Source organism: Zonotrichia albicollis, chromosome 17, assembly GCF_047830755.1.
Source record: "Zonotrichia albicollis isolate bZonAlb1 chromosome 17, bZonAlb1.hap1, whole genome shotgun sequence".
Taxonomy (NCBI): domain Eukaryota; kingdom Metazoa; phylum Chordata; class Aves; order Passeriformes; family Passerellidae; genus Zonotrichia; species Zonotrichia albicollis.
In genome coordinates this window covers 6,359,427-6,379,795 of record NC_133835.1, presented here as the reverse complement: position 1 = coordinate 6,379,795, position 20,369 = coordinate 6,359,427, and the positions used below count along the sequence as shown (strand labels likewise).

The 20,369-nt window shown below is 42.1% G+C and overlaps 1 protein-coding gene across 1 annotated transcript in view; it reads right to left on the bottom strand.

Annotated features, from left to right (window-relative positions):
• The window catches only part of TOP1 (DNA topoisomerase I), a 65,473-nt gene that overhangs the window by 23,207 nt on the left and 21,897 nt on the right, over positions 1-20,369 (bottom strand). The window contains exons 3-6 of the mRNA XM_005489983.4: positions 13,344-13,446; positions 3,605-3,731; positions 3,009-3,067; positions 193-288 (exon numbers count right to left, since the gene is read on the bottom strand). Of these exons, the coding sequence (XP_005490040.1) occupies positions 193-288; positions 3,009-3,067; positions 3,605-3,731; positions 13,344-13,446 (385 nt within the window). The remainder of the gene's footprint in view (positions 1-192; positions 289-3,008; positions 3,068-3,604; positions 3,732-13,343; positions 13,447-20,369) is intronic.

The following is a 20,369-nucleotide window of genomic DNA, read 5'->3' as shown; positions in this document are numbered from 1 at the left end:
GCTTTGCACAGCACAAATCCTATCCCTGCCCTGCTCAGAGAACTTTCAACAGCATGGGGAGTCCGGTCTCAGACCTCCAGTACCCATCTCAAGAAGTCTGTGCTGATCACTTGAAACTCCACCTGCTCCCTCAATGTTCTGCTTTTAAAACTAAAGGCAAACATGCAAGTCACCAGCACCCACGCTACTTACTCATCATCCTCCCGAGGTCTCTTCAGGGGTTTGGAGTCCTCTTTAGGAGATGCATAAAACCCGTCATCATCTGGTTCATCTTTAATACGTGGTGGACTACAAAAAGAAACAAAGAAACACAGTTCTACTATGAAAGATGAAGTTTCTTGGAAACCAGCAACAGCTAAGTTTTAAGAAATAATCATCTGTAAAATGGGCACGTCTTCCATGGAACGTGCTGCCATGACAAGACAGCAAAGGCTTGAGATGTGTCATTTTCTGAATACTCACAGACAGTGTGAGGAGAGTAATTCAATGTCTACACATTTGCCATTTCTCAAGAAACATCAAGTTCAATTTCAACGGCTCAAAGTTCATTTTGTTTCTCTGAGGTTTTGAGTAAAAACAACTCTAGCTTCCAGCACTTTCAAATAGATTTAAAAACTGAAATGCCTGTGTGGACTCAAATGCAGGATGTTATTCAGTCTCAACTCAATATCCTTATTGAGCCTTCTAAGACAGAAAAAGATTATCAACTAAACAAAGATTTGAAAGCTATTCCCTGGAACATTTTGCCAACTAAATATTGAGGCATGTGAAAACCAGAAAAGGAAACAAAGATTTGGCAAAGTTAAACAGATCAGTTTCTTTTCACTGTCCAAACTGGAGGAAGCAAACAATCCTGTCCCTTTCAACAGACCACAAAGTTAGGCTCAATGTTTTCAGCCATAATGTCCCAAGACATTAGCAATAAGAAAAAACATAGAGTATGAGTGCAAGAGACATTATTCTGTTAGACAAAATCATTATTTCTAGATTTCAGAGAGGCATTTCACTGATCTTCATAAAGAAAAAGATGTCTCAAAGAGTCCAAAATTACATTTTGAAGCACTTAGTGCCATCTTGGGCTTCCTTATTCATGTCCCACCAACAATTTCCATATCAAATTGACTCAGTTTCCAAGCCCAAGATGGGGATTTTGCAATCAGATGAAGTAGGAATTAAAATAAGCAGCATTCAGCTTTGTAGACCACAGTCAGCAGGAGACATCAGGGAGTCTCATGTTAGCTGGCAGCGTGTCCCTGAAGCAGAACAAGCAGTTTGCTCCTTCACAGCTATAAAGCCACTGCAGTGCTGGAAGATGCAGCTCAGGGGAGATACAAACAAGCTGCTCTACCAAGGCATTTCTGTTGCGTCGCCTGGAATTGACTGAGACACAAGACTGCAGCACACAGACAGTTGCAAAACATCTATGGAAAAAAAGGTAATTGTCCTACTTAATATATTCTCCCTTTCAGGCAGAAATGCAGAACTACAGTGTGTAAAGTCACTAGGAATTTAACACTGAAACACTGCACATGGCTTTTAATGGAAGAAATAAAGTGTGAGTCTGGGAAAAGAAAGGAGCTGTATGATCAAGTTGAACCTTGACTTGCATTGTTTGCAAGACTGTAAGGCTGCTCATGGTACCAAGTCTTAAAGAAGAAAATCAAAACCATCTGAGTGAGGACATTTTTCTCTGCAGAACTCGTAAAAGAATATTTCAGCAGGAAAAAAAAAAAAAAAGACAATAATTACTTTACTCTTAGCCAGCACTTGGCCCTGTAGAAAGCACAAATGCAATGGCTTCTCCAGTCTTTTCTCAAACACATAAAAAAATGCTCTTGGAGCTAAGGAGGATTCAGTTATATTGACATGAGAGCATCCATCAGCCCTGTGAGATTAGCACATCATGCCATTCTGCTGAACAGCAGAGGCCAGAGAGAGTTAGGAGCTGTCTGCTCCACCATGAAACACCTGAATGTCACTGCTTGCACTGCCAGAGAATTCCCCAAAGGGCCTGGAGATGGCGCCTCTGCCCTGCGCCAAGCCTCACTCCTTCCTCTGCATTTTTAAATAAGAGCAGGGAAATGAAACAGATGGAAGAACTCATGTCAAAAGGGCAAACTCAAAACAAACAAAGAATACCTAAAAGGCATGGGACAGGTAGGTGTCTTCTCCCATCTTCCCTGTATCCAAAGAACATGGTAAGACTGGAAAGATTTTGTTTTGATTTTTAAGCGGGCTCACAAACTGAAAGAATTCATGAACTAAGCACTGTTCGTGACTAACAGATATGGATGCATGCATCCACCATACCACACACCTTCAGTGAATCAGTGGACTCGATTTAGCACATTAAAAACTAACCAATGGCTGGATTATAAACAAGTCACAAGAGGTCTTGATTGACTATTAAGAAAAAGTACTCTTCTATCAATTGCTCACTTTACGTTTTTAATAAGACTACTTAGCAATGACTGATACAACACTCAAGTCCAGGAGGTTCTATTATAAGCAGGAATTTAGTACTAGAGTAGGACATCTATGCATTTCCTGAAGGTACTTCTAATTTTACATGTCACTTGTCACTCCTCTGCAAAGGCTTCTCTGCAGTCACAGCACAGGAGAGACACACAGAGAGAATCTGGACTGGCTTTGCTGGGTCCTGTCTCCAGCAGATTGTCTGCAGGGTTCAAGTTCCAATTTTACAACAGAGGCTCTTTCAAATCCAGCTACCAGTGTTCCCACAGCTCAGTCTGTCCTCAGCAGAATCCAGCTCCTGAATACTCAGACAAACCCAGCATGTGCAGGCAGACACCAGGTATTCCACAGCTCTCATCTCCAGTTACTGGGTAAGCACATCTACCCATTCTCATAATTGAGAAGAAACTATCTTCTGAAGGGCTTAAGAGTGCCCCAATTTTTTCTCACGACCAAGTCAGAGGATTCAAACACTGAGCACCTATGAAAAGTCAAACTCCAGCTTTTTCCACATCATAGACCTGATTTCTTACCTGGAGAAACCATTTTCCTTTTCCTTCTTTATTTTTATGTCACCAGAAGATGACTTCATCTGAAAAACATAAAAAGTAGGAGCAGATTAGCATTTTCCAACATACAACCCAGAGTATTAATTTGCAGAAGGAACTGTGACTATCTCTGTCCCCCGTAGTCCTTAGTGACCTACATGACAGAGAGGCAACATTTTCTGCAAGTCTTAGTCAATTCAGTACTTTTTGGCCATCCAATTTCCTCAGCAAATTGGAATTAAGTATATCGTTTGTTCTTGCATGGACTGAATGTGAGATGACTGATTTTTCTCCCTTTACTCTGAACCCAAGCTTGGCAAAGTGAAATGTAATGGGAGAAAATGTGGAGCCAGTGGACCCAACTCCACAGTGGAACTGTTTCTATTCACATACCTGCAGATAAAGCCCTTATGAGTTCATAACTACCACTCCACAAAAAAGTGTCTGGGTTAGCAATGGGATAATTCTCTCCAAGTTGATAAAAACTCGGATGCACAAGCTACATCTAACCCACTGATTTTGTTCTATTCAGTATTATAAGCCAGAACCATCCTCTTGTCTCTCCCACAGGAGACACCCACCTTCTCTTCCTTTCTCTTCTCCTTGTCTTTATCTTTGTGTTTGTCTTTGTGTTTCTCTGAGCTGCCATCTTTGTGTTTGGTTTTCTCCTTGTCTTTGTGTTTCTTTTCCGAGGAATCTTTGTGCTCACTGCAAGACAAGAGAGTGTGTTTGCAGAGGAGAACACAAGGAGATTTGACTAATACAATTTCCAGTGGTAAAGAATCACAGGTTTTGATGATTACAAACCCTAAAAAATAAGGGATCACCTTAACAGGAAGATCCACCAGTCTCCTGTCAGGCATGACCCGTTCTCCTTGGGAGGAAGAAGAACAGGAGGGATACCACAAAATCCCAGTTGCCAAGCCTCCACTTCAGGAAACCCATCAGCCTGGATTGCTGAGGAAATCCACAGCTGCTACACTTAAAGCTCAACACTTTAGGATGAATTCCCACTGTCTCTGCTTTTCCTCTTTTTCCTAGCCCACATAAAAGGTCACTGGAACAGGGCTGCCAGCCCCGTCAATGCCCGTGTCAGCTTTTGCTCAGACAACAGTTTGTCATTGTAGCAGCTCTCATCTCTGCAACTTAAAGAGAAAAGCGCTGATCTCTATTATTCCCAAACAGATGGGAAAACCAGAGCAAACAGGATATGTGATGTCCTTGTGTTTATGCAAAGTCAAACAGAAAAGGCAGGAATAATGCTGCAGTCCTCAGCTGGAGCTGGTGATGCTGCCACAGCCAACCCAGCTCTGCTGGAACAGCCCCATCGTGTGGGGCAAGAACCAACAAAGGTGTTTCCAAGTGAGAGTCTGGTCTGTAACTACTCTGGTGTTATGAATAGCAGTATTGAGAGTTTAAATACCTAGAATCTTTAGCCAGAACACAGGAGAAAATGCATACAAGGAGAAGAAAATCAACGTTTATTCTTCTGTTTCTACCCACTTCTGATTTCTGAGACATCAGGATACATTTGTATCACATTTTCAAGTTTTTCTTATCAGCTAGAAAGACACATAGCTGTTTTCAAATGAAAATGAGGTTTCTCATGGAATGACAAACCTTGAAGCCAAAAGTGAGGCAATACTCTCAGGAGACTCAGAATAGAAACATCAAGAACTGGCCACAAGGATTAGCAGCAGTGGTGTGGAAGCCAAGCAACAAGCCTGGCAATTCTACAGGCCTTCAATACACACTTATAAGGTTGTGTGGACTCCCTGAGGTCACCCAGGGCTTTAGCAAGTCAAAGGCATGGTGTAAATCAGCATGGATAGGCACGAACCAAGCTGCCTTTCTCATGCTGGCTGCTCACACCCTCCCTTCTCAGCACTTGACTCCCATCGCTGCTGTTCTCTGGGACACACTGTGCTTCTCCTCAGGATTACAAAATGCACTACAAAGCTTTACTAGAAAAAGGCACTTCCCTTATTTCAGTTATTTCAACACTCAGGTGCAAGCCCAAACCAATCTGGGTGAACACAGCCCTGAAAAACAAGCTGGGATTGCTGGGCAAGTGCATGATTTTTTAAAATTGCAGATTGAGATTTCTTTCTATCACAGAAACAGACTGCAAAAAGGTTGATGTCTACAGAGAGCAAGCAGCACATTAACCAGCTCCCACAGTCAGTGTGTGATTAGGAGCAAGGCAATCACAGTCACAAATACACCAACCCACACCCAGCTTACAACTGCAGACACCAGCGTGGACAAATGCATGTTAACCAGCCAAAGGTCTAAATAATTCAAGCCCAGAGTAGCTTGAATAATAACACTCCAATAAATATACATTGAATAAATGGAATAAACACACACCAGCCATCCAAGCTCAAGCAGCTAAAGCATGAAAATCCATCTTTGAAGGAAATCAGTACATTCACATGCTGTGTGACACCAAGAGATCAGCAGCAAGAGACACCAGTTTCATTTTAACTCTCTAGCAACCTCTCACACAAAGCAGTGAAGGTCTATCTGAACATCAAAAGGCAACAGGCACTCTAGAAATGCTTGCAGTTAGACACACAGCACCACATGTTGCCTGTGAGCAGCCTCAACAACTGCAGACTATTCTTACCCAGCAGATCATGTTATGTACAGTGTGCTCAGGCCATGAGGGTACAGACACGGAACATCCTGACACTGGATCCTGGAAATCCACAACATGCCTGCTGCTGCTGCTCTGATCCCTCATCCCAGCTTCTGTACCCTGTTTATTCATCAGCATTCCAAGCTCAAGACACCTATTTAATTTTCCTTTACTCCAATCAGATTCACTGTCTGAAAGCAAAACCCCTACACATTACTAATAATTTTTTAACTCAAGAAGATCTGGAAATTCTGACTTGGTACCTTGCACTGGTATCTGTATGCCAGGTACCACATTTGCTGCAGATTTAAGGTTGACAATTTAAGAGGTATCTCAACCTGCATATATTTAAACCAATACTCATAATAATAACAACAACATTCAATATCAGTAAGCAATATTCAACCTTCCTATATCAATCCAAGTTGTGGATGCCCCATCCCTGTACTCAAGGCCAGGTTGAACAGGGCTTGGACCACCACCTCATCTGGTGGAAGGTTTCCCTGCCCATGGCAGGGCATGGAATGAGATGAGACTTAAAGTTCCTTTCAACCCAAACCATTCTGTGATTCTACAATTCCAACATACAAAAAAAAAAAATCGTAACAAACACACACAAGGCTCAGACCCATGATGTTCTTTCCAAGTCTACTTGTGTTTATTTTCTGCCTCTTTCTTGTTCTTATTTGATATTTAAATCCTACCTGAAATGGCATGTTTTACTCAGACATTAATTTGGATTTTTAAAGCATGGTACACACTGCAGCTACTGGAGTTAGTGCACTGAGGTAAAGTTCATGGCAGTGGCTGTTGCTTGGGAGTTTGGAATAGCAAAAACAAAAACCCACAAAAGGCCAAAAAAGAGAGACAATTTGGTTTTCCAAAGCACCACACTCAATCTCACTACCAGCCAAAAGCAGTTGCTTTCAGTACATGTCTGGAAGAGCCCTGGGATGTACACAAAGCATGACTAAAAGCAAACTAATGGATGACAAACTAGACCAGTAAAGCTAAGATTGAAACAGAAACAAAATCCCATTGGTCTAGAGAGGCAGAGACTCAATATTTGTGTGTGTTGAATGCTTACAGACTACAGCTGGAATAAAAAAAAAGTGCTAAAACCTCTAAAAACTTAGGTCTGTTCAAGCAGAAGCTCAAATGACATCCCTCTTGAAAGATACTAAGTGGCCAGCATTGAAAAGCTGTCATGCAATCTAATCTCAATTTTTCAGTGTAGTTTCTCAGATTTTTCAGCATTAGAGCCAGAATCAAGAAGTCTGGCTTCCTGACTCAGTCTTAGTTGCAGGTCTTAATTTAATTTTTTTATCATAAGACTATCCTTCCCCTTTGCTCTGCAATGAGCAGTTAATTTCTCAGCCAGGCAATGTGGGCTCAGATAACCTAAGGAAACTCTGTCTCCAGTTTCACTCTGCAGCTTCATTTTCCAAAGATCAGCACTGGTGGCTTGGCCCCGAGGTCCTGCTTGCTGCTGCTCCTGGTGACTGGGAGGAATTCCCTAGATAAAAATCTGATATCCTGTACTTTTCACTCCAATGTTAAAAGAGAGCATAAATTTCTTTCCCTTATTTGTAGCAGCCTGCTTGCCAGCCCTATTTCCAGACACTGGGCCACAGCTCAGCACAGAACTTCTGACATGTGCATCAAGGAAGGCTTGTGCCCTTCTTCTCTTGGAGAAATGGAAATCTCCATCTCCCAGAAAACCTCCCTTGGAAATGAGCTGATAACAAAGGCCTCAAGCAACAATCCTCAGAAAATGAACTTCTTTTTTCTCCCAAAGCAAAGCAAGTTGCTCGCATATTAACTGCAGTCAAGCTGAGCTGCTTTGGTCTCTCACTTGGCTCAGATACACATGTGAGCCTACAGGGGACACAATTTAACCACCACACTAATCTCAAAAGAAAAGAGAAGGCAACAGGATGCCATCCTTACCCAGAAGATGGAGTTTCAGCCTTCTATCAGAAAGCTATTTCAGACAATCCTAAAGCTATTATTAGGAGGGACTGGGAACAATTTAAAGATCAGAAGCCTATCTTCCTGGTCAATTCAAAACTAGAAGAAAAAAAGTCACTTTTCTTTAAAGAAACCAAGCAAAATGGTCTCAAGATCACATGCACACTGCTAATTTTATCTTGAATTCATTGTTCAGAGCTCTGTGAGTCCTTTGTTACCTTTTCTGCACATACATCTCTGCCAACAAGCCAGCTTGGAGTCATGGAAGTAGGACAGCAAAACCCCCCTAAGATAGAGGGAAGCTCCAGGGGAAGCTAGCCTGAAAACAGGACAAGTGGATCACAACAATTGCTCATACCCAGCCCTGCTGACAAAGTAAGGGCTTCCTTCTCACCAAAACCACTGCAGTTGCATCACTGCACCAGAACTCAGAGTTATGCCTCCTGAAGGTGTTTAATGCTGACAAACCTGCAGTGTTAGTGTTTTTTTTTAGGTAACCAAGTGCAGCAGGAGATTACACTAACACAGGCAGAACAAGGGATTACATCATCTACAGGTGTATCATGATACTACTGGCTTAGCTCAGACAAAGGCCAGGTGAGTACACACGTCTCCTGAAGCACTCCATCCTTTGTGCCAGCTTGCTTACTGTCTTCCATTTACAGTTTCAGTGTAAACAAGGACAGCCAAAGGCTGTGGAGAGCTCAGGCTGAAGCTCATGAAGCAGAAAATGCATCAGAAGAAGCCATTTCCCTTGTAAGCATGGATCTATTTCCCAACGAGCATGCCTGCAGGAGAGAGGAGAGGGAGAGGAAGGGAGCCCAGGCACCTGGCAGCAGCTGCTCAGCTGAGATCACATGGGAAAGTCACAAGTGGAAAGTGTTTCCAAAGAACAGCAGATGTGCAGATCACAGCTTCCTCCTTCAAACTGCAACAGCTTCGCAGTAATTTAACACTGCGTTCTTCAGGTGCCATTTATGTACGTTAATAATCCCTTCCCAGGCCCTTTCCATTCCAGCTTCAAAACCACAAGCTGGGAAGGATGCTTTATCTAAAGTGTCTCTTATTTCCTCTCTCTGCTGTAATTAGCTCGTGACAGGGAATCTGCTGGCAGCGAGTGCCAGCGCCGCTTGCTATCGGAGCTGTGCCTGCTCGGGAGCTGCCGCAGCACAACCCAAGTGTAAAATACCAGGGAGTTGTGATTTCAGTGCAGCCCAAAACCTCGGTGGGGACAGGGCACAGGTGACACAGCCCGTGCCTCGTTTGACGCAATTCAGTATTAATGGAAAGCTGTGATCACAGCCAGGCTAATGCACACCGAGGGAGAGCTGCCTGTGCAGGGAGCACTTCCAAAGCAACAGCACCCCAGGGAAGGACAGGATTTCAGCTGGCTTGCAGGATATTATGTTGTTAGAGGGTTATCATATGGAATTACAGGGAATAAACACGTGAGCCCCAAAGGTTTTGCTGGGTTTCTGGCAATGAAATATAATAACCTGAAACCATTCCTCCCAGCAGTCTTTTCACAGATAACAGATCAAGCCTTCAGCAAAGAGGAACAAGATAAAAAGCTGGACTAATCAACAGCTGATAAAAATTTTAGGAATGAGAATGATATTCCCACATTGAAATGAGGATCATGCTTAGCACATGCTTTCCATAGACATGTGAGAATTAAGTAGACTACTAAATAAAAAGCAAAAAATTTTCACTACTGGAAGGCAGTGTCACATTAGAAAACTGCTCAAGGTGAACTGTGCACTAAAATGGAGTATAAAAAACAAACCAACCCATACCAGTCAACAGCAGGTGTGAAGTCTTTTATTTTAAATTGCCTTTACCCCTTTATCAGATATCCCTGCCTCTTCCTGCCCCCAACACACACCATCAAAGCAGATCAGGATCTCATAATAAACCAGAAGAGGTGTGCAAGAAATCAGAACTGGAATTTATCTTCATCCATGGCTAGCAAATGCCCAGAATCTGTGTTTTTCCTAGCAAAAGCACAAAATTAGAAGATGCCAGTGAAGATCAGGTCTGTGAATCCCTTCTGTGTTCCAAGCTTTGGTTCATCCCAAGCTGTGATCACAAGAGATTTAGTAAACGGAGGAAATATGCAATGTGACAGAAGATTTTCTTCCTGCGGCTGCGGTGCTTGTCAGGCTGACAGCAGGGCTGAGCACTGCAGAGCAGCCTCTGTGCTCCCATCCCCTGTCCCAGCCCTGCCCTCCTCAGGCTCCTGGCAGCCCACTCTCCCTGCACAGAGCCCAGGACAGCTGGCACAGGCACACCTGTTACTGCCAACACTTCCAACCCGCTCTCTAACAAGGCTTGGCTTCAAAGGACCTGTTATTCCATTATTTTATGTGGTCTACTTGTCTGAAACACTCAACTCCCACAGATCAGAAACCTATTGCCACATGGGATTTGTTTCGTTTTATTTTTATAACCACTGACATTTATATTTAATGGATGTGTATTAGATTTTTGTTTGGAGACCAGGAAGTACGGGGCTGAGAAAATGAGCAAAAAACCACATTTTGTTGGATAGTGATGTGGATTTATTTCTTGATACAGACTGTTCTTCAGTGGGCTTTTCATTTTGTTTCTTTGAGGGGTGGTGGGGAGGTCTGAGGCACACAAATGTTCTCTCTCAGTTTACTACAGCTGTAAATGAGTGGTTAAGACACAGAAGTGTCATCTTGTGAGTGGGAGAGGAAGAAAGCAAGAACCAAAATTAAGAAGTTCTACATACCATTCCACACACTTCTGTCATATGAAATCAAAATTGTCTATTTTAGGTATTTCAGAGACTTATCTTGGCAGTTTAGATCCTTCAAAGTCTGGATACAGGAAACATTTATTCTCCTGCATTGGAGTTGTTCTGTCTTCTTGATGCAGGTTTTATTTTAAAAACCTTTTTTAAGTACAGGACAGGAAATGAAACTGTCAAACTATTACAGACAGACACAAAAACGATCTGCTTCAAGCACAACCACACGTTGCTCTTCACTGGGCCCAGTGTGCACTGTGCTTCTCAGAATGCAATCAGGGGCTCTTCACACACACAGATAAAATGTCACTGAGGTACCAATCCAAGTCTCCCCGAAAACAATGCTTCCATTTCTGCTAAAGCACCATTCAGCCTCTTTTGAGAGCTACCAAAGATACAGCACAGCTTTTGCAGTAACACAGCAGCTTTTCTGAAATACAGAATTTTGTGAAGATGTACATGCAATTTGATAAATCTAAGATAAACTTTTCCAAAGGATTAATTTACAGCCATTTATCAAGTGCTTTAAAAATTCTTCATACAGATAAAAACCATTGAAACCCACTCATGCTGTTCTTGTGTCCTGGAGAATTTTTCTTTAATTTCTACTCAATTCATGGCTCTTTTTCACTTGTTTCTCATTGTCAAAGGAGAAACTTCAGTACAAACAGCAGGTTTTTTATCCTTCAAACAATGGTCATCTAAAATCTCATTCTCACAGCAACTTACATTTACAGAATTGCATGGGTGACAGCTGAATCAAAGCATTTAGGGAAGAAATATTTAAAATCCAATTATTTCTATGAAGTTCTGTTACAAGTCTGCTGTTTTTACCCAGCAAGCAGCCAGGTACCCTGTACATGACTGAGCATGAATGGGAATAGTGAAGATTCTGGAGCATTCCTAAAGGAGTGATTCCAACAGGATCACAGGTATGTTAACTTCCCAGAGAACCACCTCCAAAACCAAATCTCAAGATTCAGCACTATAATACATTAATTTTTAAGGTGGCAGCTTAGAAAGGCAGTGTGCACTCAGTCTGGGAGAGTGAAGGAACCTGAAGGGCAAAGCATTATTGTAAAATCTCTCCCCAAAAACGCCTTGAACAAACCCCCTGCACATGCACACACTCAGTCATGCCACCCACAGGAGGGACCTTGTTCTGTGACCCCAGGATGCAGCAGATACTGTGCTCACAGGACACACAAGCACTTAACAGAGACATGAAAACAACTGGGAGCATTAGGCACAGTGCCTAGAAAACATGATACCTTTCCCAGAGGGATTTCAAGACAACATGGTAGGGAGGAAGGAAGTACTTCAAGATAAGGCATGATTACATGTCACCTCCTGAGCTACACCTCAAAACATCACAGCCATTTTACCTTCTTTCCACTGTTTTGGTATTTATTGCTTGCAAAGTCAGCTACAAGTTATGAGCCATAATTAGTTTTTCCAGTTAAAAACATGCTGACCATTTCCAACTCCTACACAAATGAAGTCAAAGCATTAATGAATTTGGGAATTTAAAGACAGTGCTTACATTACTCCCTACAAAAGAACGTGCTCTGCTAGGATTTCAGGAGAATGGTTTTTCAAGCAAAGCAATGAACATTTGGACATGTGAGGCAGTCAGTTTTAGGGTGCATGATAATCAGGAAAATGAAAACTAGAAATCAAGGCAATATAGATGTGTGAACAAAGGCAAAGAACATGTCCAAAGCATTTCATCCTTGTTGTGAGAGCCAGCAAATGCAAGTTATTTGGCCTAGGGGTTTTTCCCCATCAAAGACACATTATGGAACAGTAGGCTTGTGTAGCTTCTCATAAGATCACAGAAAATTCAAATCAAGTGTGTGCCCAATAAAACAAACCCACTTCTCTACACAGACTCCCTCCTTTTCATGCTTCTTTTTAATAGAAATCATTGTTAACACAAACTTTTTTGTTCCTTTTTGGACAGTGCTATCACAGTTGCACAGCAATTACTTAGTACACTCACTTGCTCACAGCATAAACACTGTCATTCATCAAGTGTCACACCAGACACTTTCCTTCCAGGGACTCATTTTTCCAAGTTTTAGTGGCAATTTAGGCTCCATGACACTTGTGTGTCAGGACTTACAACAAGGAAAATTTCCCTGAGTAACATCCTGGTGTGACCTACTTGCCCTGTGCTCCACCACACCAAATCATCACACAGACCTCCACATCCTGGCTCCTGCAGCTCACAGCCCAGGGAGCAAGTGGACCCTAAGGAATTCAGCAGCTCAAGAGCTACAGGCCATGACATCAGTGTGGGTAACCTGGTACATGACTGGCATCAAACACCTTCTCCATCCAGTGGCAGTGTAGTGCATAAATCCCATTGGACAAAACAGCACAATCCTTTGGGATCCATCTAACCCAGCAATTTCCCAGTGCTGCCTCACCCAGCTGGGATATTCAGCCACTGTGGTGGCAGGTAAGGACACCACCATCATTCTGGGGAACCACCTTTCCAGGCACTTCTAATTAGGAGAAGGCTTAGCAGCCACATGGGGGTCTCACTATGCTAAAGCAGTGGGGGTTTATACCAGCAGGAAGAGAATTCCACATTTCTGACAAACAACTGGAAGCACACACAAAAGATTACGAACAAAACCCACCAATCTGCATGAAGGGGAGGCTGAGGTAGTGTTCTACACCTTTAACAACTCTAACTTACAATAATCTTTTATACATTAGTAGCAGCTCACATTTGCAAGATACACAGCTTCAGCCACCCACATGGAAATGCAGGCAATGACAAAAATCAGGCTTAAAGCACCTACACTTGTAAAACCACACTCAAAATGTAGCAATTCCATATTCATTTATTATCAGAGTAGTTCTTGTAAGACTGCACATTCAATGGTGTTTTAGCCTATGAAGACTTCATCCACTTTTTCCTCACCTATTACTGTGCTTGGACTTTTCCCGGTCTTTTTCCTTGTCCTTCTTGTGCTCTTTGTGCCGGTGTTCTCGGTCTTTGTGTTTATCTTTGTGTTTGTGAGAATCTGTAAGCAGAGAGGCAAAACAAAAGAAATTAAATTGGGAGAAAACTCCACACCTCCCTTGTGAACCTCTGCATTTTTCCCCCACCACATTCTAGTATTTCTGTGATTCCAAATTTGTAACAAAAATCCTGGTTTCAGAGGTGCTCAATGGATTCATTGTTCCTGCAGCACAAGTTAATTCATCTTGGCAACAGCTGCATTTACAATGACCTTTAAATGCTTTATAGACGCTGAAGAAATGCAACCTTTCCATTAACTAGGTACCTCTTGATATAGCAAGCTCAACTTTATTTGGTAGATGGGCAGCCTGGCTTCCTATGCCTCCAAGTATTCATGCTCAATACACAGAAAGGATATAGGAACAAAGCACAAAGCTGAGGGGTCAGGCCTGTTGAATCCCAAAATTTAATACTTCTACTTCCACAAGTATTTAATCTTGACAAAGCATCCTTCCCTTCTCCCTGCTATGAATGAAAACCATTTTATTCTTATCCCCAACAGTATATAACATGACAGGCAGAAAGCAAGGAAAATGGGGAGTAATGGCAGAAAATGAAAAGAAAGGGTGAAAAGGAGCAAGAATTCTCTCCTCCTGCTTCTCTACTGCAGGACACATTTACCTCCTTCCAGTAACAGCCTCACCAAGAAAATGCAACCTGACAGCTGTAACGAGCTGTGTTGGTGGTCACCCACCTACACAGGTCAGGGCAGGTCCCAATTATGTGACAGGTCAGAAATGGGAGTTGGCACTCAAGTGAATCTACAGGAACACAGTAATTTTACTGCTATCAGCTTCTACTCTGAGTGACACTTCCCATCCTCAGTGACAACTGTGCTGTACAATGAAGTCCTTTAAAGCACCAAGGAAATGAATTCAGCAGAGAGAAAGAGCAACACAGTTGAATTGCAAATAAATTCATTTACAAGCATTTTTTTACAAGTAAATTAAAAAGGAGATGAGGCTGAACTAGCACCTCAAAACCACCTCAAAAGGCCATTTACAGTGAAGATCAGTATAATGGGAGGAATACATTCAATACCCAAAGACTCTCCCCAGGTTTTATTTTGAACATGCTACTCAAAGTAACCAAAATTAAACAGGCTCTTCAAAAAACCTAAAATCTGTGCTGACTTTGGCAATTGTTTCTCAGATACCAGTGCTAGAACTTCCACCAGAGATCTTGGATGTAAAGTATTAATGCTTTGTTAATTGTAAAGATGCTACCATGCCTCTAAAAAGACTCCTATCCCTGCACTAAGAATAGGAAACTGCAACAAAAGGATTTTGTGACTTTCACAGTCACATGGGAAATGCACTGCAGAGCCAGGAACAAGCCTCATCCTCCTGACTCCAAGTCTTTTGCCACAAATTCATTTCTTCTCCTTAACTGACACCAGCTCTTAAAACCTCAAAACATTCAAATGGAATTAGAAGAAACATACTCACTGAACATGATTTTAACCTATTGTTTTCTGTAACTTCAGTGTTTGCTTTCAGACACCTGCAGAAAGTCAACATAAACCAACACAGGAATACTGACATTCAAGAGCCTCCAGCTTGCCCTCAGCACCTTTCCTCCATCCTCCTGAACTCAGCAATGTTTCCCAGTGCTCTGGTGTACACAGTGCACATGTTTAAATTGCAGGGATTAAGTTTTCCATATTTTGATATACACATGGCAGGTTATGCGGAACATTTGGTGTTACAGCATAAAGCACCCAAGAGTTTTCGAGTACCTAAAGAGCAAAATCTCTTTCTCAGCAGGCAGAGTCTGCAGGCATCTCTAGCAAACTGTGTGGGGACCAGACACCCACACGCTCTGAACTGCAGAGAAGCAATTTCTCTGAGCCCTTCTTCCCACCAGGACAACACACATTTCACTGGCAAAAATGTTTTCGCAGTGCATTTCACACTTGTGATTCCTCAGTTCAGCCAGGAGCTGGAAGCTCTGGCTGTTTGCAAACTGCCTGGGGTTTATTCCACAGAGGGTTTACTCACTGATTCCCACAGCCCAGGCTGCAGCAAACAGCAGCTATTTACACTTGATGAATAGGTAAATTGCGAGAGAAAGCAGCGTGCTGCTGTACACAGAGCTATGTACAGTCACAGTATAGCACACACACAATCAATTTTTCCTATCAGCCAATCAATGGAAAACGTGTGTCACTGTGCTCCGTGCTATTCTCTTTAGAACTCACAGCCACACAATGACTTGTCACCAAGAAAAGCAGATAACAGAACAGTTTGTCTTGATCACCAGATTTCCTTGCAGCTGACTTGTGCTTTACAGCTGAAATTATTATTTACTTTTGGAAAGCAGTTCCAGGGATATACCCTAGAACTGTGGAGTTGGGTATCTGTTTCCTCAACCCTTGGCTCTGCTTACAATGATTTGGTACTTTCAGACAATTAAAGCCTGGTACTGCAGGGGAAAAAAAAAACAGCTTGACCAGTTAAACTAGCTCTGCTTGCTAGGATTTGTTGCCAGACAGCTTTTCTTTGTTGTCTACCAAAGGACTGCCAATGTGAAGGTCTTCCATGGAGCTATTCTGGCCCAAAGGCCACAGTGGCTGGGGAACAGTGGGTCGTGTGCATGGTCTCAAACCAAAAGCACAAAGATGTCAAGGCAGAACTGCCTGGTGTCTCTCACAATGAACAACACTTTAATGCAGTACTCCCATGGAGGCCTACCTCCCAGGCATATCACCTAAGGATTAAATTATTCTGGAATATTTGCCTAGTATTCAAACTCCATGGTACTGCTTTCTGACATGATGCCATGAGGTAGGTTAAGAATGAAGACTTCAAAGAGTTTATTCAATTGTCTTGAACTGACGTATGTGTGTCCTCAGAAGGCATTAAAGCTCTTGGTCTTTCTTTTTTTGTTGAGGGTGGAGCTGGAAGAAGTTCAGGAGACTGGGTCATTAAAAAAGCACAGGATTCCTCTTTTTTTGGCGTTCCACACAAAAGTGCTTTGTTCCAGACTGGCTTTATCTAGGGGTCCATGCCAATGGTTATTTGATGGCTGACATGAAACAAATTTAAGCCATTTCACTCTCATTTGTGTACCCACTTGCCAGGAACCAAGGCAGCATCACCTCTGACTGAACTACACAGGCAACAGATGACTGAGCTGGGAACGGGGCCACCTCACTCCAAGGCTCATCAGCACACAGGCAATCAACGGGAAGTGCTCCTGTCTGCAATGCATCTTCCTTGATATATTTAGCATATTGATTCCTAGAAGAATCTTCCAGCCTCCAGTAACTCTCTCCCAGCTTGCAGCTGATTAGTAGTTGACTAAGTCCAGCCTCACATCAGCTACAGAAAGAGCTCTGACATTATCACACATTCAGATTTGCTTCCTGCCTTATATGTCTTCCAGTAAGTATGTCTGATCCCTCTAACACTAAACAAGGAGATAAATACTATTCCTTCTCCAAGACCATTAGCAAAATCCACCATCTACTGTGAGCAAAGTTTAAACCCCCAAAAGCTTATGTGGCATTTAAGCATTTCTGAAAATGCAAAGTCTCCTTTTAGAACAAGGTTACAGCGGGGACAAGGGTTATGCTCACTGGGCAAGCATCCATTACCCCTGAGGCTTTCCCTTCAGTATCCTCTAACCCAAACAGAGCTTTTGGCACCTCTTCTGTTCTAGAAAGCTTCATGTCTCTGGCACTGGATCTCTGTCTGTTAATGCTGAGCCTGGTATGTCTCCAAAAGATTACCGCAGTCCCTGTACTATTCCTGCCATTCCCCTGCACCCCCAACAAATCACGAGCAGCTCTGCATTTTTGCAGGGTTGATTCATCTTTTAACTCTGTTAGATTACAAGGACGTTGGTTTAAGGATGGCAAAGTCTAAGCACTTTTGGTCTGTGGCTCTGTGTTGTTCCCTGCTCCGCCTTCGCTCCAGTGCCGAGTCCCCGAGGAAAGGCTGAGTCATAACCCTATTTGCAATACTTGTATATGTGTCTGCCTGCAACAGGCAAGTTTTACTCTTTATCCAGGAACACAGCTCTAAAAGGTCAGGCATCTCCAACTGCAGCAAGGCAAGAGCAGGGATGAAGTCAAGGAAAGGCTCTTCCAGCAGGCAGTTGTCACCGGGAGAGGAAGAGTCCCAACAGATGGCAGAGGTGAGCGGTCCCCTTTCACAACAAGCACAACCCTTGGCTTAATTAGTCTGGTGACAAAACAATTATGTGGGACTGTGATGTTTTAATTCACAAGCCAAATTCATTTGCCACAAAACTACTTCTGAACACCTGTCTCTGCACACCTTTCAAAATACTTACATGTCACAATCAAGGGAAGTCGGGCTACTTCCTACATTAATATTGCAATTTTGACAGCAACTTTACTAATAAAATACTGAAATCAGAGAAGGGTGTAAGCTCTTGTATGCCCAATCAGTACAGCTGTCAAGAGAATAGTGTTGGCACATGATACAGGATGCTACAGATGCTATTTTATCCCACTCCCACCCCCCACTTTTATTTTGCACTAGAATTTTTTTTTAAAGAACTGAAAAAAAGATCTGAGCACAATCTGGTTCCTTCTAATTTTTCCCCAATTAAGTGAGGTAGCCAGCAAATTAACACCTGGTAACCTCAATTTCTGGTCAACAGTAGCTTTTCCAGATAAATATTAGCCTTTCAGATTTGCTGTCTTTCTGTTCACCTTCTTCTAAGTTTTTGTGAGCACAACATGAATAGCTCATTAATGTGCTTACAGAGAGGTTTCTTTGTTCTTTAAAACGTCTTACTAGATTCTGTGGACAAGGACTTTTTGTATTTTCCTTCTGGTTCCAGAAACATCCCAGTTTCTTTTCCTCTTACTAGAAATACTTCTAATGCTGAGTATGCTTGAGTTTATGTATCATCTCAATACTTCTCTACACTGATGTCCAGAAAGGTGATTTAAGCTGTCTGGGTTCTTGGAATCGCAATCTGTGCCCAAAATCTGAGGACACAGCGTGAAAAATCCATCTTGTTACCAAAATTTTTAACCTCTTGTCATTCCAGTAACACTTCTGCTTCAGATGAGTGGCTGAAATTTCTGCCCTGAGTTAAATCCAATTCCTCAGTGTTAGCTGTGTGTTACAGGAGAAGCAAATGAGCTCTCAAGGCTTTCAGGATCACTGCTGTGTATGAGAACAGGGCTTTCTCTTGTACTCAACTTGAAGCATGAGCAAGAAACCCTCTGGTTTGGCAGAGATGAAACCAGCAGGGTCTTTTCAGCCTCTCTGCAAAGGAGAAGAGAGTCTTCTTTAAGACTTCTCCAGTTCCACTGCTAAATTATGAAAGTGAGGTAACTCTAACACAGGATTAGGTTCAAAAGCTGGTCAAGTTCAAAAACTTGCTGTCACTGGAGAAATGGTCAGTCCCTTCTCAGCTGAAACACCACCTCATGTAAGGCATGTACTCCACTGCAGCCTCTTTACAGCTTAGCCTGAGTTCCTCTCACTGCTTGTGATGCAATAGTAAGCAAAGCTTAAAGTCTCTTTATTATTGCCTAAATGAAAGAATTTTACTGCTTTTCTCCCTCCCCCACAGGCTCTCCTTTTAAGCATTCATACTGAAATGCAGATTATCAGAAAAAGACTTCTTACTTTCAAGGGATTTTTTTCCATTTATTTTGTCAAATCATATTACTTTTAAAGTTTTAATCTCTTGCATTTTGGATATAAGGACTACTATTAAAATTACTGCAGTTTAATTTATGAAATGCTGCCAGGGAGGTTTATGAGTGTTCAAACGTGTGAATGTAGTCCAAGGTGTCTAAAATATTATTCATGTTCCTGGCAAAGAACACATACTTTTGCCCTTGGCATCTGACCAGAATGGTCTAGTGTTGCACTAACTTTTACAATACACAGATACCAGGCAGCAGAGAGTGTAGCATTCAGTCATTATCCAAGATCTTTAACACAGATAGTGACAGGGTTATAGTACATTACCTAAACAGGCAATGCAATCCCACGTGTAAAGGTCACTCTCTGAGCTGCTGATCAATTTATAAATCTTGCCTGAGAAAGCAAACATGGTGCAGAATTTAAAAATCCTATTTGCAAGCCTTGTGTGGCTCAGAAAAAACACCGTAAGGCAAACATGGCATGGTCTGAGGCATAGGGACCCTCACCCTTGAACAGGTTTTAACTCTGGACAAGTAATCTCTGACTTTATGTGTTTGGATTTAAAAATTTAAAACTCACATACAATAATCCCACCTGAATAATCTGGAAGAGGTCTAAACTTTTCTAAAATATTTGTGTTACAGTTAGAGGAAATCACATTATGGTCATGGTGTTCCAGTAATCAATTAAACAGCACTTCTGGAATTTATTTAAATGGATTGACACTGCTGTAGCCCAGGAAAGAGAGAAGAGAAGCTCTTGGGCAGAAAACAGAACTTCAGCTAGGAATGGGTGACAACACCTTTGCCAATAAAGCAAGGCAGACAAAGAAAACCAAAGTGTACATATGAAAGATACAGAAACTGGAAAACCTCTCTACACAGCTACATGTGTCAAGAGCAGAAAATCATACCCAGAAGGCATTGTTCAGAGAGAAGAAGGTATTATGAATGATACACTGGAGTAGAAAACCATAATCTAAAATAAACTTCCCAAGTGAAACTGGATATGTCACTTACTGGCCCTATTTACACAACTGCAGAATCCACATAAAACATTTACCCTGAGAAAGTATTGCAGGTCTGTTTGCTGTGCTGGTTTATTTCTGCAATAACTCACTGCAAAACATTTGGAATACTGAAATGAGAGTGACTGAAACAGTGAAACCACCACTTGAGTCTCCCATAACCTAAGCCTGAAATTCAATAGCAGAAGTAGGATCTGGGTTTTCAGTCAAAAAAGGAAAGAAACTACAATGATAATGAAGCAAGAGTGTCTGGCTTCT